Below are 26,714 nucleotides of genomic sequence, written 5' to 3' on the forward strand. Positions count from 1 at the left end.
CCAGGAAGGACAAGGCAAAAATTAGAGCTCAAAGGATGGACAAAAATCAAGAAAAGATGAAGGGACTAGAGGACTTGGCCAGATAGGAAGATTCTTGTGCCCAAGCTGCACTGTTAGAAGTAATAAAGGACCATTTAAGGTAGGATCAATTGATTCTGAATGATACTAAAGTGTACTTCAAAGATTAGTGGGTAGGTAAGTTGGATAGACCAACTAAAGAAACTTTCAAGCTCATAGAAGGAAGAGAGAAAATGAAGAAGCCCTCTTCTTAAGAGGGATAACGACACTTTAGTCACTACCAAGGAAGAGAACATTAATCCAATCTCTATTGTCTTCTTCTGTTATATCAGATGAGGAGGTAGAGAGGATTAGAGAAATATGCCAAGCTGTGAGAGACAACACTATTCAAAGGTTTGACATGGCCTTTGATGTTGCAATCAATACCCTTAATAGTTGCTAGCACACCTCTCATATTTGTAGATGAGGAAATGGCTAGTTGGTTGATGAACCAAAAGGATAGAAAGGATTCACATAAAACTAAGTACAACTTAGCCAAAATCTAAGAACATGACGATTTGACATGGTATCCTCTTTAGTAAAGTAATAGTCCTTAGTGAACCTCCGAGGTGTGGCCTAATTATAGTATGCCATGTGGGTACCATAACTAGTTGCCCACATGGGCACAGAGCACACATCCTTCTTGGATTGTGTTGCAACGATCCATAAGGAATTTGCATGGAGAAAGAACTTCACAAACCCTTTCCCATGCTCAACCAAATTGCTCTGATACCAATTAAAGTAGGAGGGGGTTCGAGATATCCTCCCAATTACCACCTTGTTGTCTATCCGATACTAAATGACAAAGGTACAATCGACTCGCAAGCTCATGCAAATATGCAAGCCTCTTTTCTAGCAGCTTGCAAGCTATGCAAAAGCATAAAGTGTTAAATGCACAACAAGCTAGCCAATCTTAATGCCCAGCTAGCTAGTTCTTATCCCGTGGGACTTTCATGATGTGTAACCATAGTTCAACCACCTAGTTGGTTTGGTCAATCCACCAAACACAATGCATAACCATACTTAGACCCATAGGTCAACCACCTTCTTGGTTTTAGTCAATCAATCAACCACATCATTGCGAACACATGCCAACAAACCTCGCTAGTCCAACTTACACACCAAAGCGTCAATTAAAATGAAACTCAAAATAGTATACAGGACACACTTCGGCCCACCTATGTTTACCATTTTATGCTTTTAGCCTAAAATATCAGGTTTTGTAAAAAATGTTGAGTCCTCAGATTTCACATTCAAAAACCAAAAATAGTTATTCCAATGCCATTTAAGAAGCATCCGAAGACTCATGACCTAGTAATATCAAGCAATGAAGCTGTAAAGGTGTCCAATCCTATACTAAAACTGAAAGTGTACCTTCAATATTTCCATTCCAATGCCATTGATGAAATATCCAAAGAATCATCACCTAGCATTATGCTAAAATGAAATTGTAAAAGATTCTAATCATACATCCCTAAAAGCCTCTTCAATTTGCTTGGCAGCAGCCACAACAACGACTATCAATGCTGCTCATAGCAATATCCTACAATGAAGCCGTAAAGGTTCCAATCCTACATCCTTGAAAGCTCTTCACCTCGTTCGGCAGCAGCCACAACAGCATCCATTAATGCTGCTCGAAAACCTGCTTTCTCTAAAGCCTGTATGCCAGCAATGGTAGTACCTGTGATGAATGTGTCCACCAAGCTTAGCAACATATAGCAAAAGCCAAACCATATCTCTATTCTGCTTCTATTGACAATCATCACAAAAAGATGCAATTGCAGGGACCGCTTACAAATTCAAAAGCATTGCCGCATGCTATCATTCTCAAATAGTCAATTACAAGGAACATGCAAAGTTAGTACCTGCAGGTGAGGTAACCTCATCTTTAAGCTGTCCAGGATGCTTCTTTGTTTCCCGAACCATCTTTGCTGCTCCCAAAACCTGTACTCATACCAAATGCAAACATAATCACTAAATGAAATCTCAAATGATGTTGGCTGCTCCTTGCTGTGTTCACCCTAAACGCTTGCCTCCTTTCTGTGCACCTCTCTTTCCCCCACCCCTGAGCTTCATCTCTCATTCCCCACCAACCCTTTCTTTTCTCAGGCCCGGCAGTGCTTGCTGCTCCACACAGCCCTCCCGCCTGCCCCCCCCCGGCATCCCCCCCAATTGTTTTTTTACAATAAAAAAACTATTCTAACTCTCCCGTCTTCATTTGGCTGCTTCCCACCCAGTAGTCTCACCTTCGCTCCAGCATCCCCCTCCCCGCTCTTCCCCTGTCTTTGCTACAAAAAACACACCCTCCCCCAAAAATCCAAAACAAAGCCTTCAAGAGGAGAGTCTTGGTCCGAGGGTCTTGAAATGAGAGTGAAAGCACCCTCGCACGAGTCTAGCCAACACAACGTACCCCCTGCTCAATTGAGCCTATAATGCTAGTTGCATCGTGAAAATCGAGCCAGAGAGCGAGGTATTTGACTGGCAACCCATCCATCGTGAAGTGCTCTCTGTGCATGGTTGCCCGAGATGTGTTGAAAATCATGACCTTGGTTTTACCAAGGTTGACCTTCAAGTCATGTGTCTCACAAAAGGTATTGAGTACATCCAGGTGCCACTAGAGGCCCTCAACTGAAGAGGATAATAAGACCACGTCATCCGCGTAAAGGAGAATCTGGAGTAAAGATCCGGCTAGAGAGCAACCAGCCCCTCCGAGGGTCCTACTAAAAGTCTCAAGCTCATCAATGTATAGACCCAACAAGATTCATGATAGTGGACAACCTTGTTTTGACCCCAATGGTGCTCATCATCTCATCTGTTCCGTCTTGTACCTGTCCGAACCCTACCCAATACTCTCTTAAAGTGCCATAACTGCCCAAGTGATCTCTTGATCATACCCCATCTCTTGTAGGCGTCTGTTAAGTCAGGCTCTCATCAATGTGTCAAAAGCTTTGCGGAAATTCACAAAGCAGCAATAAACTCTCTATCTACGTGCCCTGGCCTTCTCAATGACCACCATGAGCGTAAGTATACAGTCCATAGTCCCGTGATCTACCCAAAACTCTGCCTGTCCCACTACTTTGAGGCCTCGAAGCTCTCTGGTCATGCTAACCTCTTATCAAGTACTAATACATAGATCTCCCACATGACACGTCCAATCATAATGGTCCTGTAGTTTTCTGGCCTCATGGGATCTTCTGCCTTGTGTATGGGAGTGATGGTATTGAGGGTCTAGGTGTGCGGAAAGCCTGTGCAAACCGCTTCATTGAAGAGCTTCGCTAAGTTCGAGGCTAGGGCATTTATCACATAAGCAATGAATTCGATATGTAGACCCTCGTGATCTTTTGCTTGGCCGTTATGAAGCTTCACGGTTGCTTGCTTAATACCATCAGCTGTGAATGGTGTGCAAGAGGTGGGGTGTGGTATGTGCGAGAGACATAATTACCAAAGAACGGCGTTCCAACATCCGGAACATCTAGAAAGCCGTTCCGGGAAGCAAGGCAGAACCGAAACGGCCCTGGAACATCACCAAATTTTTTTATTTTTTTATTTTGCTCTTTGAAAGTTTCAAATGGGTATTTTAGAGCTTATATGAAGTTTCTTTCATTTTCTAGCATAGTTTTATGTCATATGATGACATGTCATGTATGACATGGCGTTCTAGTTCTCGTTCCCTCTTCCCGAAACGTTCCCGTTCCGGTACCCAGATTTTCGGAACGTTCATGTTCCCTGATAACTATGGCAAAAGATTAGGTGTAGGCTGATCGGGGACATCATATAGTGTACGTGCATAGGATATATATATAAGAGAGAGAGAGAGAGGGAGAGAGAAAGAAAGAAAGAAAAGTTATTAAAGTCTACTCAAGACCGATGGGTCTATGAGACTGAAGAAAAACCGGATACAATGAGCAAAAGAGTGGAGCTACTGAGTGAGCATGCTAGAGAACTATGTAGACATAGTCAGTGATATCACAGTACATGTCCACCATAAACCTATGTAGCCATCCTAACATCATCCTTCTCATGTGGAGACACAATCTAATCCAATACAATACAATAGGCATATAGAACATCAAACGTTGGACTAGGCAGTGTAGGCAAGAAGCCCGTAATGGATCGTTCTCTGCTATCTAGATGAGTACCCTGTCGTGCCCTCCTGGCCACTACCTGTTGGCCGCTACCCGATGTCTAACGAGCGCCACTATCACCATGGTTGGCTGCACCCCACGTCTGAAAACAGAGGAGATGTCAATGAGTGTGATCTGTGTGTCTGTCCTCTGCCAAGTGTGTCGCATCTTGATCTCAGGGTCTCTACATCTCCTGCTAATCGTGACTGTGATAGCAACCTGCTCTGCCTAGAAGAACTTTGTGATCATACTCTGGGATGGGCCGAGCACGATACCCCTACTCTTGTCTCCTCGATCTAATGAGACGATCTCTATGTCGAACTGCCTCATGAATAAAAGCATCAAGCATCTCTAGTTTGGGTATAGGAAGAGTCTAGAGAGGCCCTCAAATCCATCTTTGAAAAGGCAATGGTATCGTCCACTCATAGTAGACTAGGCAATGGAAAAAGAATTGCTCCTCCGACTCCACCTCATGGCGCTCACACGATGTGCGGATACAACTCTCCCTAGGTATCCCCTCTGCACACCTACTCTCGATGCGGAGCCAGTGCGATGACACACATAACTATCCAAGGGCAATCCTGAGTGAATGTGGTAGGTGGATCTAGGTGTACCCCAGTGGACTGTGGGATGATGAAACCCTCCGCTGAAATGTGCAAGCAGTGGTCTTGATAGAAACTGAACATCACTAGAGCTCTACCTGTGCTAACCAGATCCTGAATGTGTGTAGATGTAGAATATCCTCCCAGATGATTGGGTTGAATTCATTGCCCCGGAATGGGACAAATGGAGCGTCAATGCTATACTGGAAGGGTGGCATCCTGTCTATATGTAACCCCAATCTCTCAAACCACCCGCATGTGCGTGCGTACCAACATCTCTTATTACCCTGAGCTACTAATACCATAGAAGATGCTAGTGCCAACCAAGGTAGCCTGCTTCGCCCTGTGGTACATGATCCGTGCGCACGCACGTGCGGTAGAGATTAGTGATAGTCTCAAATGCCGCATCTAACTGCAATGGTGATGCCCCAAACTCAGCATGAATGATCTAATGAGTAACAGGTGGCTTGTTGCGTATCATCTGTAAAAGTAGGAGAACTTGTAATCTCTCCACACACATCCACTCTGTGTCACAGAGGTCTCGTCCCCAACAAGTGCTACCATACATGCCCGCAGGTCCGACCAACAAGGAGTTGAAAAGGAGAACCTTGGTCAGCGGGTCCTGAAAGTACGAGTGGAAGCAATGTCTCTCCAGTCGGGCTAAGGAAGTGTAACCTCTACTACAGCGGGCCTGCGTCGCCAGTGTCATCATGAAGATAGGTCCTTCGATGAGACCTCGCTTCCATTGAGAGGCTTAGGGAGCAGCTGCCAGACTCACCATGGTCAGCTGCCCAGTATGAGTGCACCACGCAAGGGATGCACGCTTTGGAGCCCAGGTGCGGAGGCTACTCATACCATTCTTCAAGGGCCAAATAGGTACAGCAGTGTGACAAGACGACAAGACAGTTCTTCCAAACCATTGAGCCTAAATTGGTGGTCAACAAGATTTTGCATACCATGGCCTAGTTTGCTGGTGCTTTCATAGTGAGTGCATGGGTCACATCGGCGATTGGTATGCAACACTCTTGGATCAAATGCCACACGAGACACCACTCCTTTGCAGAGTATGATCCTTCCCCATGACAATCGAGGAAAGGGATCATCAACCCACATATGCAGAGCCAAGCCCTTCCAGGCCAGTTTATCATGTGAGGCCTCAAAGCTTCTTTTACAGTAGGGCCTTCTTCAGAATGGCAGTCTGCACATAGATGGATCTTCACACACACTCTAGAGTCCACTAGCGTTTGGAGCATCTTCCAAACGGGTCTTATCAGAGATCGAGCATCATCTACTTACTGCCCCAGATCTCGAGGGTTTCATGCTAGGGCGTAGAACGCACATTAGCTGGCACAATGCAATAGTAGTCAAACCAGGTCTACAGGAGCCACATATGACAACAGCTGAAGGTGCATCTAGTATGCTAGCACAAATGAGGCAGATAGGACATCAAAACGAAGAGACAAAGGTAGCCATGCTATATGAGGTGGCTTGAAATGAGAGGACAATGAAACCCCAAAGGCTCATTGGATTGGACAATTTTTTAGGATGAGTACCTTACCAAGTCCATTATATACAAGACTTGAAAGGGCCCTTCACCTAGAGCCTCTTGCAACTCGTGAGACATCCTTCAGACAATCAAGTGCTTCTTTTGTTACAGTGGCAAAGAATTAGAGTGGTTAAGAGGCCGGAAATCATTGGACCATTGACAGCGGACCTTCAAAGTGTACTTCCACTGAAGGCTTTGGAGTTGTCTCCTAAGAGAGAATTCTGGAAAGGGTTCTTCCCTTCCTAGGCAAAGTGAACTGCAAGGACAATGCAGGTGCCCTTGGTCCCATACACCACCTGCATCAGCAAACATCTGTAACTACCCACCACCCCCCCTCCCCGCGACACTATCATTGGAGAGGCGCTAGGTTAGAGCAATAGGTACTGTATGAAGTGGTCACTAGGTTCAAGTCTCGGCTCTAGACCAGCCTTCTATCATGGGGGATGGTAGCTTTGTTGACCAGGGGACAGCACATAAGCGTGGTCATTGGTATCCCTACCTAGTGAGTAGAGAAACTATTAGAAGCCAAGAGCGTCATGAGGCCATTGCACTCTCCAGACCACACCCCACAGCTCTCTTTGGAGGACAATGCCTAGGAGTCCAGGAATATGTTGGTTGTATAGCCCACCACATTGGGTTGTTGGCATCTACTCCTGCATTAACCATAGGCAATGAGCCAAGACCTAGATGAGCAAGTTGCAAGACCAAAATCTTCTCTTTCAACTTATGGAAGCTGCACTCTCGAGCCTACGCACACATCAGAGAAAGTTATGGTGTCAATGGAGATAATTTGAAAAACCTGCTGGAGCAGCCAGCAAAAAAAAGGAAGCTACCTGAAAGAGGTTCAAGAACACCACAACAAGGTAATAGGACTAGCACACAAGCTAGCCCAACAAGTACTCACTACATATAAAGTTTGCCATGTTTTCTCACATTGAATAGAAGGGATCACTATTAGTTCATAGTGATCACCAGTCCCATAGATCCTAAAGGGTCTCACATGGAATTTAATATCATCATCATCTCTCTCTCTCTCTCTCTCTCTCTATATATATATATATATATTTTTTTATTTATTTATTTATTTATTTATTTATTTTTCTTTTATCTTATTTTTTGAAATAAACTGCTTTTAATGTAGTGTTTTCAAATCATTTGATATAAGGTACTTTTTTTAACACCCCTAAGCACAAAGGGACTTTATAGTCCTCTCACAAATGGACCTTTTCTAAGGATCTTAAAACCAAGAAAGGTTCACTATTGACCAAAAGCTGGATGAGGGTTTGGAGGCACCTTCACACAGGTCGTTGGATATCGGACTGATTTATGTGGCCTTGGATTTTATTAGATAAGTTCAGTAAGGAAATCTATACAAACTTGAATGCCACTACAATTAGATCTCACATGAAGGTAAGAAAACAGGGTTTGAAAGGCTTGACAGACACTTAGATGCATTGTTGGCTATCGAACTAAATGTGACATAATGCAAATAAATCTCGTGAGAACGAAGAATAATGTCAAAGAAACTCTATGAATCCATCTTCTAATGCATGTATGCACCCTCAAATCTCTACCTTAAGGAAATACCATTCTATAAAGTAGCTTATGTCCCTTGCATTCAAGGATTATTGTGAAACCCTTTACATTTTCCTAGTCTAGCCCACATGCAGAGGAGAGAGAAAGATAGAAAAACGTTTTACTACAGCCAGAGTCTTGGCTCTAGTAGGAGCTTCTCACATAGGATTTCGCCACAATGGAAACTTCGCTTGTGGGACCACCCTCCAATTCAAGACATGCAATGGGAATCTGAAGAGTGGTTCAGTCACCGTAGCCAGATTAGTGCCCTTCTCGTACACTACCTACATCGGTAGAAAGGTTCAACTAGTTGCCTCCCCTAGAGTTTGTCAGGTGAGCTACAACAATTTCCTTTTTTTTTTCCAAGAAAGTGAGCTTCAGTTGAGTACAAAATTCTAGGATAAAATCCTAGAAGAGCATCGTACAAATCCATGCTAAAAATGAAGATTTCGTAAGAAATTTGGAGAGTGGAAATGCCATGAATACCTTATGGCAGTAATATGGGAAGAATAAACCATGGTCCCACTTCTAATGAAAGAAGCTGAGCATTGCCACCGCTTGCAGCCCGTGAGAAGCCCTCAATCCTGCCCCGAATGGCTATGAAATTGTGAATAATGTCCTACCACATAAGTGAGAACCACTAAGAAGCAAAACTCTAAGTACCACCTTTAGCCTCTATGCATCTAGATCTACGTATCTACCATGCAATGAGACTAGCAACAATCTCTCAGACCAAATCTACACGAGGAGAGCAAGGTCTTTGTATTGATATTGTTATTGCATCCAAGGTGATTAGCTGAGGGACTCCTCTTTGAATCAAAATCGCCATGTACATATCTACTCTTTCATAAAAAATCCAATTGTTGTAGCAAGCACCTCTCCTCATCCCACAGTGCAATGCCCTACCAACTCCTCTGGGCCACCTCAAATGAAAATTTATATGCACTCTACTGCAAGTATCTGGCATTCACACCAAAGGCATGTCTCGAAGTTTGACTAATAGTCTACCATGCTAGAAGAGCCATTTCTAGTAGGATCTCCAAAGTCGTCTCAAAAATAAGTCTGCATGGGTAGTGTGATGCCAAAAGTCTCCCAATGTGTGCTTTGAGTACGTACTAGGTGAGTCTCCACTACAAGCTCCAAATTAGAGAAAGCATTTCTGGTGTGAAACGCTCTGTTGGGTCCAGGCTAACCTTTATCCTAAAGCAGAAGGTCATCGTCGATTCACGGATGGAGGACCCAAAGAAGGTGCACACCGAATCCAAAAAGGCCACAGAACCAAAAGTACAGCTAGCATTGGTATTAGCTCCCCTCCCATCAACGACTATGACTACGACTGTGGCTCCCCGAAATCTGCCCCCCCCCAATTAAGAAAGGTGCCCCCCCATATCGATTTATTTAGATGAACACATCAACTTGGAAAATGTTGATGTGTTCTAGTAGTATTCATAGGTTTAGCCAAAGGAGTGTCCTGTGTGGAGACACTACATCAATCAATCATTGCTCTCCCACATTCCATGGAAGAGGGCATCCACCCTAGAGCTAGAGACGGCTCATAGCAAGCATCATTGATCAAGATTCATGGTTGAAACTTAAGACTTGAGACTAGAACCTTGTCTCTAGATAATACAGTTGTGCACTTAGCATGGTATGATACCAAGCTTTAAAGTGGAAACTTATCAAGTTTTAAAATGAAAACCAAGCCTTAAAATAAAAAACTCCATAATATAATATCTAGGAGAAGGTACTAATCCATCAAGACCATGAAACTTGACCATGGCATTGTTAGAGAAAGAGTGGGAGCAAGAGGGCTGAACGTTGTGCTTGCAATAGATGAAGTGAGTAGTACAAGAAGTGGGATAGGTTTTGTCTAAGTGACAAAACCTTATCCTTCACTAACCGTAGTTAGTGAACTAACTGTGGTTAGGGACAAAAACCTCTAAATGGAGGGAAAAGTGTCCCTAACCTACTTATTACATTACATTGGTCACTGCTAGAATATAATAATAATTCTAACATCCCCCTACAGTGCCAATGTCATGTACAAGGAAATGATCAATCACCAAAAGGAGATAAGTTCAGGGCACTGCGAAATGCCTCAAACTTTTCACGTGAAGTGCTTTGGTGAAGATGTTTGCAACATTGTCATGTGTTGACACATAGATCATACTGATCTCTCCTGCATGCAACTTCTCTCTGACACAGTGATAGTGAACCTCAACGTGCTTCGTGCGAGCATGAAACTCAGGATTCTTTGCCAGTGCTATAGCACTCTAACTATCAGTGAGAATCGGAGAAGGACCCTCCAATGAAAGATGAAGATCAGCAAACAAACGACACAGCCAAACACATTCAACTGTCGCTGTGAAAGCTGCCCTGTACTCAGCTTCACATGAGGAGGTAGCCACTGTAGACTGTTTCTTGCTAAACCAAGAAATGCAAGCATGTCCTAGAAAGAAACAATTCCCACTGGTGGACTGCCTAGTATCATAGTCTCCAGCCCAATCTGAGTCACTGTAAGCATGCATCTGCAAGTCACCCCCCCTAGGAAACATCAAGCCAAAAGACTTTGTACCTTGCAAGTAACAGAAGATGCATTTTACAGCCTGCCAATGCATAATATTTGGGCTGTGCATATACCTGCTCACCTGAGAAACTGAAAACTGAATATCAGGTCGTATATTGCAGAGATAAATGAGGCATCCAACAGCCTGACTATAGAGTGTGACATCAATTGATTCACCCGCATCATGCATTGTAAGCTTCAGCCCCGGCTCCATGGGAGTGGACATAGGCTTGCAATCATGCATGTTGAATCTGTCCAAGAGTTTTTGAACATACTTGTGAAGGGCCAGAAGCGGGAAGAAGAACAAGAGGGAGAGAGTGTGAGAGAGAGAAGACTCAAGTGTGCGGGTGTGAAGTGATGAGCCACACCACAAACTCATTAGTTTTATTAGGATTAGGTTTTACCCTATGACTGTCTTAAGACAGTCATAGGTGTCCTATCTTTAATAAAGGGTTGGCAATGTGCCTTTACCCCAACAACCTCCCACCTAAAGGCCAATGTGCCTAAAGGGGAGAAAAGAATAAAAATTACAGCAATATACAGTTACTGTATACAAGACCATAAAATAAGAATGGTCTTATCCTAATCCCATGATGTGGCGGCAATGTGCAAACCGCTCTGTAGGCAAGCTCTTAGTGAGCAAATCTGCAGGATTATCATCAGTGTGCACTTTCACAAGCTCGAGTCGCTTGTCTTCCAGTACCTGTCTGATGAAATGATATTTCACATCAATGTGCTTGGTCTTTTGATGAAAGACCGGATTCTTTGCCAACATGATAGCACTCTGACTATCACAATGCAAAACTGGCATATCTCCTGTAATGCCCAAATCTCCCACCAGCCGAGTAAGCCATATTGCTTCCTTGCAAGCCTCAGTGGCTGCAACATATTCAGCTTCAGTGGTTGACAGTGCAATGCATTTCTGCAACCGAGACACCCATGATATAGCACCTCCTGCAAATGTGAAAATATAACCAGTAGTAGACTTCCGGTTATCTGCATTTCCTGCATAGTCTGAATCTGTAAAACCATGCACCAATGCATCCTGCCTACCATAGCATATGCACAAGTCTTTGGTACCCTTGAGATACCTCAAGACACCTTTCACTGCTTCCCAGTGCCTCTTGCCTGGATTTGCCATATACCTGCTGATGACTCCCACCGCAAAAGCAATATCCGGACGAGTGGCAACCATGGCATACATCAAAGAACCAACTGCAGATGCATACGGAACCTTGGCCATTTCAGCCTTATCATCATCTGATCTGGGGCTGTCCTTACTGCTGAGTTTTAAATGTGGAGGCAACAGGGTACTAATAGACTTCCCCCCCTCCATTTTAAACCGCTGCAGTACTTTGTCAATGTACTCCTTCTGTGACAGAAACAAAAGTCCCTGGGACCTGTCACGAGTAATCCGCATGCCAAGAATATGATTTGCATCACCCAAGTCTTTCATGTCAAAAGACTTATGCAGTTGTTTCTTCAAAGCACTAATTTCATGCTGAGATTTACTGGCAATAAGCATGTCATCCACATATAGAATGAGTAGCATCAAACTGCCATCCTTTGCCTGTTTGGTGTACAAGCAATGATCGGTCTCACACCTATGATACCCTTGGGACTGCATGAAGGCATCAAACTTCTTGTACCATTCTCTTGGCGCCTGCTTGAGTCCATACAAGCTCCTCTTGAGCTTACACACAAGCTGCTCTTTCCCTTTAACAGCATATCCCTCTGGCTGACTCATATAGATCTCATCATGGAGATCTCCGTGAAGAAAAGCTGTCTTCACATCCATCTGACATAAATCCATGTCGTCATGAGCAACAAGAGCTAACACTGCTCTCAAAGTAGTCATCTTGACTACAGGGGAAAAGATCTCATCAAAGTTAATGCCCTTCTCCTGCTTAAATCCCTTGGCAACCAATCTGGCCTTATACCTCGGTAAAGCATTTGAATCCACTTTGACTTTGTAAACCCATTTGCATGGCAAAACCTTTCTGCCTGCAGGTAGCTGTACCAAGTCCCATGTATCATTTTGAAGTAGGGAGTCCATTTCTGACTGCATGGCTTTCTCCCACTTCTTTTTCTCTGTTCTTCCCATAGCTTCCTTGAAGCTGGAAGGCTCACCACAATCTATCAGCATGATAAAATCAGCCACATTATTGGCTCCTGGAACAAACCTGGCAGGAGGCCGTTGTACACGGGTGCTCCTCCTAACAAAATGTTCCGGATTAGGCTGCTGTCCAGCCTGTTCGTCATGCATGACGGGTGGCTGTACCACCATATCTGGCTGTTCTACAGCCCCATCTGCTGGCATATCCAGTGGTGCATCATTGGCAAAATTATCTGGCTGATTTTCAGCCTGTATACCCTCTTGAACAGGGTTATCTGCAGCAGCCTGCTGCTGCATATAAATGGGCATTCTTTGCTGTCCAACATCATCATAAATAACCCTCCTGTATTCCACAGGTTGCACGGGTTCCTTGTGTACACTATCCTCTTTAAAGATGACATCATTGCTGCGTATAATCTTCCGTTTAACGGGATCCCATAACCTGTACCCCATTTCACCTTCATCACCATAACCCATAAAGATGCATCTGATAGACTTTGGATCCAGTTTGGTGCGCACTTCTTTGCGTACATGAGCAAAGCACTCGCAGCCAAATACACGTAAGTGCTTATATGAAGGTGGCTTGCCAGACCACACCTCCTCTGGCACTTTCAACTCCAAAGCCTTGTTTGGCGACCTGTTAATAATGTGAACTGCTGTTTGCACGGCTTCTGCCCAAAAGCCATGGGGTAATGCAGCATAAGACAACATACATCGAACCTTCTCCTGAATAGTTCGATTCATCCGCTCACTTGCACCATTTTGAGATGCATTATGAGGGGCTGTGAGTTCCTGTTTGATGCCCTTAGCTTCGCAAAACTGCACAAAAGCATGTGACACATACTCACCCCCATTATCGGATCTGAGGCATTTCAGCCTACGACCTGTCCGATTCTCAACTTGAGCGACAAACCTCTTGAAAGCATCTAAGGCATCGTCCTTATGCTTCAAGAAATAGACCCACACTTTGCGTGTGGCACATCAATGAAAGTAATAATATATTTTGCACCCCCTAGTGATAACTGTGGCATCTCACACAAATCAGTGTGCACTAGATCAAGCGGTGCTCTATTCTGGGGAGTTCTCCTCTTATGAGGAGTCACAGAATGCTTGCCAAATATGCAATGATCACAAGTAGGCAAATCTGAAAAAGAAAGAGACGGCAGATAACCCAAACGTGACAGTTCTTGCATTCCTTTAACAGACATGTGTCCTAACCGGCTATGCCACAATGAAACCTTTGGCAGCTCGGTTATGGCAACAACATGATTACCCACACTGGAAACATAAAGAGGGTACAAGGTATCACTCTTATAACCCTCAGCCACTACAACCTGGCCATCAGTAATCACCCATTTGGAATCCCCAAATGTGGTGTGGTGACCACTGTCATCCAACAAGCCAGTGCTAATCAGATTTTTCTTGATTTGCGGCACATGGCGGACACCATCAAGCATGAATATGCGTCCATCAGGAAATACTATCTGTATATTGCCAATCCCTGCAATCTGACATGCATAGTTGTTCCCAAGATGAACAACTCCATGAGTACCTGTGTAGGAAGTAAACCACTCCCTATGAGGAGTAACATGAAAAGAAGCACCTGAATCTAAGAGCCAGGTGTGCATGTCATGGCCATCAATAACCAAAGTATGTGCAATTACAGCAAAAGAGCATAAAACATCATGTATGTCACTGTCACTATCCTCTGCTGCAACATTCACTGCATCCAAGTCATCTGCCTTGGCCTTGCCTTTGCCTTTGCTTCCATTGCCTGCATCCTTTGTTTCAGCCTTCTTGGCTTTCTGATCCCGTATGAACTTGAAGCACTTAGACATCACATGTCCCTTCTTGCCACAGTAAAAGCATTCAATATCCTTTTTACCACGGGACTGACTGCGGGATTTGGACTTACTAGCAGATCTCCCCTTCTGCTGAGTCCTGTCTCTATCCTGTACCTGCAAGGCATTTGAAGACTTGCTGCTCGCATTATTCTTCCTGCTCATCTCCTCCATAAGGAGAGAGCTCTCTACATCAGCATACATAAGAGTGACATTCGAATTTGACAGGGTGGTCTTGAAAGTGTCCCAACTCTCAGGGAGGGTACACAACAAGAAAGTAGCCTTGAACTCCTCATCAAGGTTCAATCCCTGTGCAATAAGCTGTGTAAAGATGGCATTGAACTCACTCAAGTGTGAGGTCATAGCTGTACCTTCCTTCATGCGAAGATCAACCAGCTTCTTCAACCAATAAACCTTACTGGCTGAGCTCTTTTGGGCATACAACTCTTCTAGCCTCTGCCATAGGCCATAAGAGGTCTTTTCAGCCTGAACATTGAACACAAGAGTATCAGAAATAGTGAGCATGATAGCTGCCCTTGCGGACAAATCAAGCTCTTCCCAGTCATCAGCTGCCATGTCAGATGGCTTGACACCCTTCACCCTTATGGGCTTAGAAATCTTCTTTAACAGAAGTACATTCAAGCACTGTTCTGCCCATAATGCATAATTGTGTGCTCCTTCCAGTTTCTTTATGTTCAGAATTGAAGATTCACTTCCCCCTGATGCCATATCAGATAAGGAAAGTATCTGACTCCCTGGAAGTAAAAAAGACTGAATAAAAATTCTGATTTCTCAGAAAAAACCTGCTCTATCAAGAGCCAGGAGCACTCACAATAGTGCTGTTTTTTACTGTCAGGAAAATCTGCAGCAAAACAGTAAATGTCCCTGCAATCACTGTACCTTCTGACACACTGTACCGTGCTCAAATAGGCATAAACAGTAAATCCAGAATACTGCAGCTGTTCCACAAGTGCTTTAACAGTGCATCATCAGCTGACAAAACACAAAACACTGCTGTAAACACTGCTGTACTGGCTGTACTGATCACTTCTCCCACCTCAGATGAGGTATTGCACTGAGTTAATATGCATAAACCACTTGGCATACACCAAAAAAAAAATGACACTTCAGCTTGTCACAAAACCTGCAACAAAAAATGGGATAAATCCCAAGCAATCACCCTTCTGCCAAGGGGATAAAATGCTGACGTGTTTGTTTCCTAACCCAAGACACCCCCCTAATTACCTCATAATAGTCCCCTCGTGAAAGGATGTGCCTTTTATGACAGGGCGCATGACGCAAAAGGTTTCATTTAATGGAAGGGGGGAGTCTGCCCTACTCCTAGATGAATACCAAATGCGCTACTTACCTATTGGGTTAGATAGTCAACAGCATGTCTTGGTGAAGTGTGGAGTGGTAGAAAACAAAGATGGAGGTTGCTTCCTCAAGCCAACACTCTCACAATGAGAAAATATAAAGCCCAAGAATCACACAATGCTAAATCAAGTCTCGCTTGTTTTCGTAGTGGACTTCTGCCAGCTTACAAAGTTGTCTTTTAGCAGCTAATGTACTGCCTAGATATGAAAACCTGTCGCCTTACAAAGCTGTCTTCTACCAACTCCTGGTACCTTCAAACTTCTGTCAACCCTAGTGTCTCATCAACACTAAAAGAGCATTCATCCTTTGAAGGATCGTAACTGCAAGTTAAGAAAGCATATAGATCATCATCATTAGTGGTTGTAGTATCTGAACTACCCACTGAAAAATCTGAAGTGCAAGACAGAAAGGCATAGTGCTCTTCAACCAAGTTGGCTGCAACATCTCCTCCGTCATGAGAATGTGAAACTGATGCATCAGACACAGCCATACCGGAATCCCTTTTCTTCTCTTTGGCTATGCGTTTCTTGCACTCTCCAATATAATGACCTGACCTGGCTTCTTGCAATAATGACAGATGCCCTTCTTTTTCTGCTTATTTGTATCACCCTGTGCCTTATACGAAGGCTGTCCAGAATCAGCTTTATGCTGATGTGTGAGCTGATTGGCATGTGGTTTATGCTGCCCTTTACCCTTGGGTTTGAACTTGGAGAGCATAGCATGCTCGCCGGCCCGGGTTGCCTTATTTCTGTGTGTTTGTTCCTCCTGCAACAAAAGTCCTACCAACTCGTGAAAGGAGAGAGGATTGCTGCCCCCCCTCAATGACAGATTCAACGAGGTGTGGAAACCGAGATAGGACTCAGGAAGAGAGTTCAGAGTGGTGGTGATCATCTCTGAATCCGGAATGACTTCATCAATATTCAACAATTGTTCCCTGAGGTCCTGAAGCTTTGTGAGGTGAGAATTCATGGAATCTCCCTCTTCCATATTTGTATGAGAAAGTTCTCACTTCAAAAAGGAAACCCTGGCATCATTTCTTCCTGCAAACATACTTTCAAGTATCTCCCAAGCTGCCATAGATGTCTTGCATGACCGAATATGAGGTATAATGAACCTCTTGACAGAAAGAGAAATTACTAAAAGAGCTTGTGCATCTCTAGAGTCCCATCTTTTCTGCTCTGCTATGGGAGCTCCTGGAGCGGCTGCTCCAATCACCTGTGCTGTATTTGTACCTCTTCCCTTGCCTCCAGCAGTAGGAGTGATAGGTATAGGCGTTGTATCTGGTCTTTCTTTATCTCCATTGACATAATCCCAAAGATGTCTGCCAACCAAGATATTGCGAACCATGAAACTCCACAAGGAGTAGTTGGTGCCATCCAACTTATCCTCCTGTGTGAGAACCCCGAACACCTCATTTGAGTTGTTCTGAGCCATTTATCACTTAGATAATCTCAAAAAATACAGAGACTGACCAAGTGAAATCCCTTCCTGGGATATGAAATGCACAAGTAAAATCTGCAAAGAAAAATATGCCCAAAGTGACAAATTCTGTCACAACCTGTCAAAGGCTCAAAATGCACCACAAAGCTCTGCTCAATGCCCAAAAATCTGCAAATAGAATCTGCAAAAAATGGCAAAAGTCTGCAATTTGACTCGTACTGAGTCCAAAACTGTTTGCAAACTTCCAAAATGCTCTTTTTCTTGCAAAATTGCAACTCAAATGCAAAAGCCCCAATTTCTTGTGGGAGATTGCATACAAAAGAGGGCAAATGGTCTGAAAGCCCCAAATGTTGCACAAATTGCACTCTGTCTGCAAAAGCCCCAAATTTCACTGCAAAATTGCAGTGTAATTGCAAAAGCCCCAATTTCTTGGACAACCTGCAACCCAACTGCAATGTCTGCCCACAAAAATGGAATGCCCCAAATTTTTGCAAGATCTAAGCCAAACACTGGCTATCTGCAAACAATGCCTGCCAAAAAACAAATTGCTAGGGTACCTGCAAGGATAAAGCTTGCACTGAAGGCCCTATAACAAAAGTGTACGTAAGGCACACACGCTACACTGTATAGATGCCCAAAGAAACGTATGGAAGAAACTGTGCGGGAAGAGTACGAAAGTACGGACAAGACTGTACGAAAGTACTGACGACATGTGTACGTTAGTAGTACGGCGCTGTACGGAAGCAATACGACTGGTGTACGGGAGTAGTACGACGAGTGTACGTGAGCAGTACGATGAGTGTACGGGAGCAGTACGGCGAGTGTACAGAACGTATGCCAGATGTACGGAATCAATCCATAGGACTTGTACGGATGGGAGCTTGGGGGAGCTGGCGAGCAAGGAAGCAAAGAGCAGAATCGTGCTGCTCTCATACCAAATGTTAGAGAAAGAGTGGGAGCAAGAGGGCTGAACGTTGTGCTTGCAATAGATGAAGTGAGTAGTACAAGAAGTGGGATAGGTTTTGTCTGAGTGACAAGGTTTTGTCTGAGTGACAAAACCTTGTCCTTCACTAACCGTAGTTATTGAATTGACTGTGGTTAGGGGAAAAAACCTCTAAATGGAGGAAAAAGTGACCCTAACCTACTTATTACATTACATTGGTCACTGCTAGAATATAATAATAATTCTAACAGGCATCGACTTAAATCTTACCAGAAGTCTAGATATGAATCATGAAGGCCTATACTTGTCCAAAGTCTACTCTCCAATCGAGACTCTCGAGTCCCACGGAAGTCCACCAAACTAGGCCTAGGCCTACTACTCAAGGTCCCGGTATCCCAACTGGAAGTATCTATGTAAATGATCCCACAGCTCATATACATAGACTCACCCCCTTATCCTAACGGCACCCATACATTGAGTGTCCTGACTGACCCCTTTTGAAGCATCCAACGCTTGGACCCAACCCCATCATTGATGCCAACTGGCACTCATAACTCCAATTGAGGACATGACTCTGAGCTGAGTGGTAAATAGAAGAAACACCTAAGATCCACTGAGAAGCCCATACGTCATATAGTTCCTTCCAAGAAATCGCATAAACTCTAATTCATAAGTGAAAAGATAAAAGCTTGCTCAAAAGACAGCACAATTAGTGCCCATGGGGATTCCTATAATCTGTTGAAACAAAGAATCACCTCTTGTGATGTAAATATTTTCTCTAAAAGAAAATCTATCCAAGAGCAAACATCTTCAACACTTACAACATTAATGTATCTTTTCTTTTTAGAATCGATGTCATGATCCTTATTATTTAGCCACAAGAAGTCAAAACATAAAGTTGTTTTCTCAAGTTTTAGCACTTTGCATCTATCTTTGTCAAATCTCAACTAGAAAACTTAGCTTTTTGATTCTAAACTTCATAACTTTCAGCTCGATCTTTGGTCCAGGCTTTTCTAGACCTGCTTTTGGTCTAGTTATAACCCACAAAAGATCTCCTAATTTTGATTGGCAGCACATGAAGGAATCCCCCACAACTCATGGCTGGAAAAGATGGGAGCCCTCCTCCCATGGCACTTGTCACGGTTCTAAAAGCTGTCTGGAGGTCCCTAACAACCTGATCAACTACAAATATTCCATCTTTGGCCCTCAGGATAGGTGGTAGAATCACCTTCCCATAGATGACCTCGAAGGATGCTTTCCCTGTGGAGCTATGAACTATATTATTATATGCAAACTCCACCTATGGTAGGTACTTTCCCAGTCTCAACTTTGGTCACCCACGTAGCATTTCAATAAATCCAAACTTTAGAATTTGCTACTTCGCTTTAAATATATGTCTGGGGATGGAAAGAAGAATAAAAATTCAAATTTGTCCCCATATTATTGAAGAGGACTCTCTAGAATAACCTGGTCATTCTGGGGTCTCGGTCACTGACAATGGACTTAGGCATACCATGGTGCTTAAACATCTATGCCATGAAAATCTTAGCCATATGCTCTACCTTTATAGTTTTGTGTACCGAAATGAAATGAGCTTGCTTGTTGAATCTATCAATGATAGTCCAAATCCCATCATTCCTTGACTTTGATCTTGGCAGATAAAAGATGAAGTCCATTGCGATACTTTTCCATGGTGCCTGGAGCACGGGAAGAGGCATAAGTAGGCCAGGTGCCTTTGGTCTGTCATATTTGACCTTCTGACAGGTAAGGCATTCTGTAACAAACTGATGTATATCTTTCCGCATCGCTGGCCAATAGAAATATCTCTCTGATGCTTGAAATGTAGCTCTAATTCCCTATGCCCAGCATATGGAGGTTCATGACATTCCTTCAAGATCTTTTGCCTCATCTCTTGGGTGATGCATAAGTAGTCATCTTTCATGAGATACCCATCTTTCAGGGAATAGTGACTGGTGGACTGCCCCTCTTGCACTTGCTGTAAAATCTCACCAAAATCTGCATCATTAACATATTGCCCCCTCATGTCTTCTAGATCCCTATGATAACCAATAGTTACATTGTCCACCTGGGGTCTTCGAGACAAGGCATCTGTCACTCTGTTTTGAGCTCCCGGAGTGTGGACAATCTGAAAATGATACATTGACAGCATATGTAACAGAGGGTTACTTTTTACTTAGGCTAAAAGTTAGTAGAAAGGCCTTTATTGGCTTGTAAGTGTTTTCTTCTTTTTTTAGGGGATACCATAAGTTGCCATGTGGCATCCTAGGAGGTAATCCCATAAGCAATACTGCTTTGTACTGCCCTGGGTCATACCTATGTAAGGGCTCTAGTTGTACCTGGCAATTCATTCATGACTTGTACTTCATTACTGAAATAGAAATTACAGCAAGAGTTCAATACTCAGCTAAATTCTAAAAAGGATTGACTTCCTCTTGTCCTTGTGCAGCCCCTCACAAGTCCCTGTTGAAGATTCAGCCCATGAACTTCCTCTCCTACCTTTTCCCTAAAACATAAGGTACTTCACTTCTTTAACTTTCCTGCATATTCTACCAAATTTAGGGGAGTTTACTGTCAGTTAGGAGCAGTCCTGTTGCATTGGTATCATAGCACTTTTCGTGGGAATTTGTGGGAAATTCTTTGTCCAATCACTTTGAAATTTGGAACATCTACTCTTGAGCCTAGGGCCTACCTCTCTGCAAAATTTCAACACCAGAAGTGCTCTCTGTTGTGAGCTGCCACATGGCAGGCTCTGAGAAACCCTGATTTTCGAAGTGCTCAGAATTTGGGGCTTCTTACATCAGTGGAAAGCCCTTGCTTCCCTGATCATTTCTATGTGTGAGATTCCTAAAAGGATGGAGGATTGAGTCAACATTGAGGGTTTTTTCTCTCTGGCGCAAGAATGTGAAGAAATTAACGATCTGATGCTTCGATGCACCAAATTAAGTCAGATATGGCTTGAATTGATCGCACTAAGCTCCAATGTCTGCCCTCAAAGTTTGGTGGAGATCCGAGCTTCGATGGAGGAGTTATGAAGGAATTCGACTGCTGGCCAAGAAGATCTGTGACGATCTAGGAGCTGACAATTCCGGTTTCTGATTTGCCTTCCTCCAAGGAGTCGCCTTTGCTTTTGGAACTTCCACACCTAGTCCCAGCAAGATACAGGTCTGTTGCATGGGATCTTTCCCGATTTTCTTGTTTGGAATTGACGCGTACGCTGCCTAGTAAACGATCTGTCTACATATCTCTTCAAAATTATTCGTGGCTGTTGCTGAGGTGTCGTTCTAAATGCTGGAACCACTCCACAAAGCTTTGTGTCAAATGAAGAAGGATTACACTAGAGTTCAGTGACATGGACAGTGACCTGACTGTTCACTGGCAGTTTGGTACAGTAGTATATTGCCGAACGGCGCTTTTGTCTATAGCTTAGTCCTACATAGGTCTCCATACAGATTGGTTTATACAGTGTGCAAAAGGATTGCAACAGTCTGCTACTCCTTGGAAGTTTAGCTATTCTTGATTAGGGCTTAAGACAGTGCATTTACTCTTGATTCGAGTCATTAAAGATGCCTGTAAAGAGGTCTACTAGTCAAGCTAGTAAGTAGACAATGGGTATCCTTGATTCCATCTCACAGAAGGAAGCAATTGATGATCTGACTGTAGTTTCTGAGCCCAATGATCCTCATGTTGGCAATGTTCAAGGGAATTTGGCAGCAACTCCTCAAGTACAAACATCCCTTAACCAAGAGCAGATCATAAAGAGTTGTATGGACCCAATGCTACAGATATTCAAGGAGCTAACTAATGAGATTAAGACCAATAATCAGAGGATTGACCAAAGGATGCAGAACATGTCTGCCACTTTTAATAAAAGGTTGGACCAGTTCAAAAGAAGCCAAATGTATGATGGGAAGAGACCTGTGGATCCCCAAATTGATGGAGACTCAAGTTCAGATGATGATGATGATCATCCTATACATGTAACTGAACCGGTTGGTTTTATGGCTTCTGCCCGGGAATAACAACTCATTTGGATAAGGATTCAGCACATGGTAAGACTCCTAATAATAACAGTTCAGCAGCTGAAGAGTTGTGTCAAAAATTCCATGAGTATAAGTTGCTACCAGCAGACCTTAGGGCAGCAATGACATTCCAGCAACATATACAAACAGTTAAATCTATTGAACCAAAAGGACATGTTCATCAAGACAAAGATATGAAAGACAAGATTATACTTCCTAAATTCAAAGGTGATTCTACCTCTCCTGAGGAATTGGAGGAATGGCTCAGCAAGATGGATGACTACTTCCTTCTATATCCAAAGGGTGATCAAGGTAAAATCAGATTTGTTGTTCTTCATCTGGAAGATTATGCCCACTCTTGGTGGAGGCATCTACAGCAAGAAGGGTTAACTTTTAATGCTTGGGATGAATTCAAGGCTGAAATGCTTAAAACTTTTATATCTCCTTTTACTAGGGATCAATATATTTGTAAGTGGTATGATCTTAGTACTTACTCAACAAGGATCAAATTTATATCAAACAGTTTTGAAAATTGGCTCTGTTTGTTTATGGTATTGATGAAAGAGTTAGAATGCTCAAGTTCATCCATGGTTTGCACCCTAGTATTGCTTCAGATGTTGCAGCCCAAAAGCCCAATTCTCTTAAAGAGGCCATGCAGTTGGCAGAGCTTTATGAACCCAAATACAATGGGAAGGAGAAGACTTTGGGTATTGGTCACTTTGGAACTAAGCCTATGGTCAAAGGGGTTTCCAATGATGAAAGCAAACTTCCTGCACCTGCTACAACTTCTTCTATTTCTAGGTTCCCCACAGTGTATGGCAGTGGCATGGGACAACCTAAGGCTTACAAGGCTACAGATGTAAAGTCATCCTTTAAAACCACTCCAAAGGATGATCTGAGTGATAAAAGAAACAAGTTGGTTAAGCAGTTATCTCAAGCAATTGTTGATGACAGGAAGAGGAAGAATTTGTGCTACCTTTGTGGTGAGAAGTGGACCCCTGAACATAGGAATGTGTGCAAAGCAAAAACAGGAGCAAAGTTGAGCTTGATTCTAGAGATTGATGAGGATTTATCTCCTAATACTTCTGCAACAGAATCTGAATTTCATGAATATCAGGACTGTGTGAATGAAGGCCTTGATGATGATGAGGATGCACTTTCATGGCTGAAGAAGTGGAATATTTGGGCCATATTGTCAGCAGTAGTGGCATTAAAGTGGATCCCAGCAAGGTAAAGTGTATAAAGGATTGGCCTATACCTCAGAATATGAACCAGCTGAGAGAGTTCCTTAGTCTAGCATCATTTTATAGAAAATTTGTAAGGCATTTTGCCAAATTGGCAGCTCCTCTCACTGATCTTCTAAAAAAGAATGCTTTCCAATGGTCTGATAGTGCCAATAAGAGCTTTGAAGCATTAAAGGAGGCATTAACTTCAGCGCCTATCTTGGTATGTCCTGATTTCTCTCAACCTTTTATAATTGAGGCTGATGCTAGTGGAAGGGGCATTGGAGCTGTCCTAAAGCAGAGTCAAGGAGTTATTGCCTTTGAAAGTCAGAAATGGGATGACAAAGCGTCAAGTTTCCATATTTATGACCAAGATATGTTGGCAATACTTCATGCAATCAAAAAGTGGCACCACTACATTTATGGCAGCCATTTCAAGGTCAAGACTGATCATAAGACTCTCGGATATTTTCTATCTCAGTCTTCTTTATCACCCAAGCAAAGGAGATGGCTATCCATTGTGCAAAACTATGACTTTGACATAGATTACAAGATGGGCAAAGAAATATTGTGGCAGATTCTCTTTCCAGGATATGGGCTTGTACTTTATCATCTATTACTGAGGTTTATAAAGATTGGATCCATGGCATTCAAGAAGAGTATCTCAATGATCCTCAAGCAGCTGCTATGTTCCAAGACTTGCAAGATCTTGACTATCAGCAATATCCCAATTTCAAGTTGCACAATGGACTCTTGTGGTATAATGATAGAATATTTCTTACTGAAAATTCCTCCTATAAGCTGCTAATCTTGCAGGAATTTCACTCATCTCCTATGGCTGGGCATATAGGCCTCAACAAGACGTATGATAAGGTAAATCAGAGTTTTTACTGGAAGGGGCTTTGGAAGGATGTTCTTGCTTATGTTCAAAGCTGTAAACCCTATCAACAAAACAGGGAGTTGAATTTGAGGCCAGCTGGTCTACTACAACCTCTACATATACCTCAAGGTAAATGGACACATATCAGCATGGACTTTATTACAGGTCTACCAGTGACCTCTAAGGGTTGGAACAGTATCTTTGTGGTTGTTGATAGACTTACTAAAGCTGCCCACTTCATTCCTACTAAGACCCAATTTACAGCTTCCAAGGTGGCTAAGCAATTCATTGAGAATGTGTTTAAATTACATGGACTTCCTCAGGAGATTGTGAGTGATTGTGATGCTAAGTTCATGGGGCATTTTTGGCAAGAGCTTTTCAGTTCCATGGGAACACTTCTTACCCCAGGTACAACAGATCACCCTCAAACTGATGGGCAAACACAGAGGGTTAACCGCTGGTTGGAAGAGTATCTAAGGCATTTTTGCTTTGAGACCCAAGCATCGTGGGATCAATGGTTGCATCTAGCTGAATTTTGTTATAATACCACCAAGCATACTTCAATTGGTATGAGCCCTTTTGAAGCCATGTTTGGCTGTAAAGCTCATGTTCCATCGACCATTATTGATCAAGCATTGACAAGCCAGCAAGCCAAGGATGATTTGGCTCACATGACTGCTCTATTACAGCGATGTAAAGATAATATGGTAAGGGCCCAAGCAAGGATGAAGGATTATGCTGACGAGCATAGGAGAGATCTTCATTTTGAAGAAGGGAATTATGTATTTCTCAGATTACATAAGTCTAGGCATGCTTCTTTGAAAGGTAATACCAATGTTAAACTTGCTCATAGGTATTATGGACCTTACAAGGTTTTGAGGAAAGTTGGGGAAGTGGCTTATGAGTTGGAGCTCCCACCATCCTCTAGACTACACAAAGTATTCCATGTATCACTGCTCAAGAAGTATTTGGGGCCTAAGGAGCAAGTTATGGAAGAGCTACCTCCTATGGATGAAGAGGGCCAAATTGAGTATATACCTGAGAAGATCCTTGCATTTAGAGATCGTGTGTTGAGGAACAAGTCCTACATGGAATATCTTATCAAATGGAGAGGTCTACCTGATGAGGAGTCTTCTTGGCAGCCATCTACAATTATGGAGCAGTACCCTCAATTGCTTAGCTGAATTCTATGGCCAAAATTAGTCTTTATGAGCAGATTTGATTTTCTCTTGCTATATAGCATACATGGACATGCTGCAGCCAGCATTCACTATCCTTTCTTAGATCAGCATGTCTCACACTGGATTATATGATCAGATCTGTTATATTGGACAGCATAGCTCTTCCACCCAATTGCTTGATTTCTTGGGAATATTATATGATCCATTTACAGATCAGCATGCCTACAGGGAGGTATTTGACTGAGAAACTTCATTGTTCAGTTGATATGACCAGAATTGAGCTGTTCAGGTTTACAAGGAGCGTTGTATGTCCAGGTTACAGCCTTTTCATATTTGAGGACAAATTTTCTATTTGAGGAGGGAGCATTGTAACAGAGGGTTACTTTTTACTTAGGCTAAAAGTTAGTAGAAAAGGCCTTTATTGGCTTGTAAGTGTTTTCTTCTTTTTTTAGGGGATACCATAAGTTGCCACGTGGCATCCTAGGAGGTAATCCCATAAGCAATACTGCATTGTACTGCCCTAGGCCATACCTATATAAGGGCTCTAGTTGTACCTAGCAATTCATTCATGACTTGTACTTCATTACTGAAATAGAAATTACAGCAAGAGTTCAATACTCAGCTGAATTCTAAAAAGGATTGACTTCCTCCTGTCCTTGTGCAGCCCCTCACAAGTCCCTGTTGAAGATCCAGCCCATGATCTTCCTCTCCTACCTTTTTCCTAAAACATAAGGTACTTCACTACTCTAACTTTCCTGCATATTCTACCAAATTTAGGGGAGTTTACTGTCAGTTAGGAGCAGTCCTGTTGCTGCATATTTGCCCATTTCATGTGCTTCTCGAAGAGCTTCGTCTGAGTCAAGAAATATCTCCGACTTTGGTGATCAATCTTAACTGTAAAGTCTACACCCAAAAGATAATGCTTCCATGTATAGAGGGCATGAATCACAGCCAACAATTCTTTCTCGTAGATTCCCAAATATCTCTCGACATCCCAAGGTCTCCGACTCTCGTAGGCCACTACATGAGCATTCTAGTGCAATGCAGTCCCAACATGCATCACAATCCATCAAATGGCTGATACAAATCAGGAACTATTAGAATTGGCTCTGTGTAGTCAGCTTCTCTTTGAGTGTAGTGAATGCTTTCTTCTGTGGAGTATCCCATCTGAAAGCTGCATTTTTCTTGGTTAGGTCGTGAAGT

At 43.0% G+C, this 26,714-nt stretch overlaps 1 protein-coding gene across 1 annotated transcript in view; it reads right to left on the bottom strand.

Annotated features, from left to right (window-relative positions):
• Nucleotides 1–1,307: 1,307 nt before the first annotated feature.
• The window catches only part of P5CR (pyrroline-5- carboxylate (P5C) reductase), a 52,136-nt gene continuing 26,729 nt past the window's right edge, over nucleotides 1,308–26,714 (bottom strand). The window contains exons 7-8 of the mRNA XM_087378011.1: nucleotides 1,923–2,001; nucleotides 1,308–1,738 (exon numbers count right to left, since the gene is read on the bottom strand). Of these exons, the coding sequence (XP_087234137.1) occupies nucleotides 1,629–1,738; nucleotides 1,923–2,001 (189 nt within the window). The 3' untranslated portion in view covers nucleotides 1,308–1,628. The remainder of the gene's footprint in view (nucleotides 1,739–1,922; nucleotides 2,002–26,714) is intronic.

The sequence above is a fragment of the Dipteris shenzhenensis genome, chromosome 8 (assembly GCF_047967505.1).
Source record: "Dipteris shenzhenensis isolate YYH24624 ecotype China chromosome 8, Dip_SZ_1.0, whole genome shotgun sequence".
NCBI lineage: Eukaryota > Viridiplantae > Streptophyta > Polypodiopsida > Gleicheniales > Dipteridaceae > Dipteris > Dipteris shenzhenensis.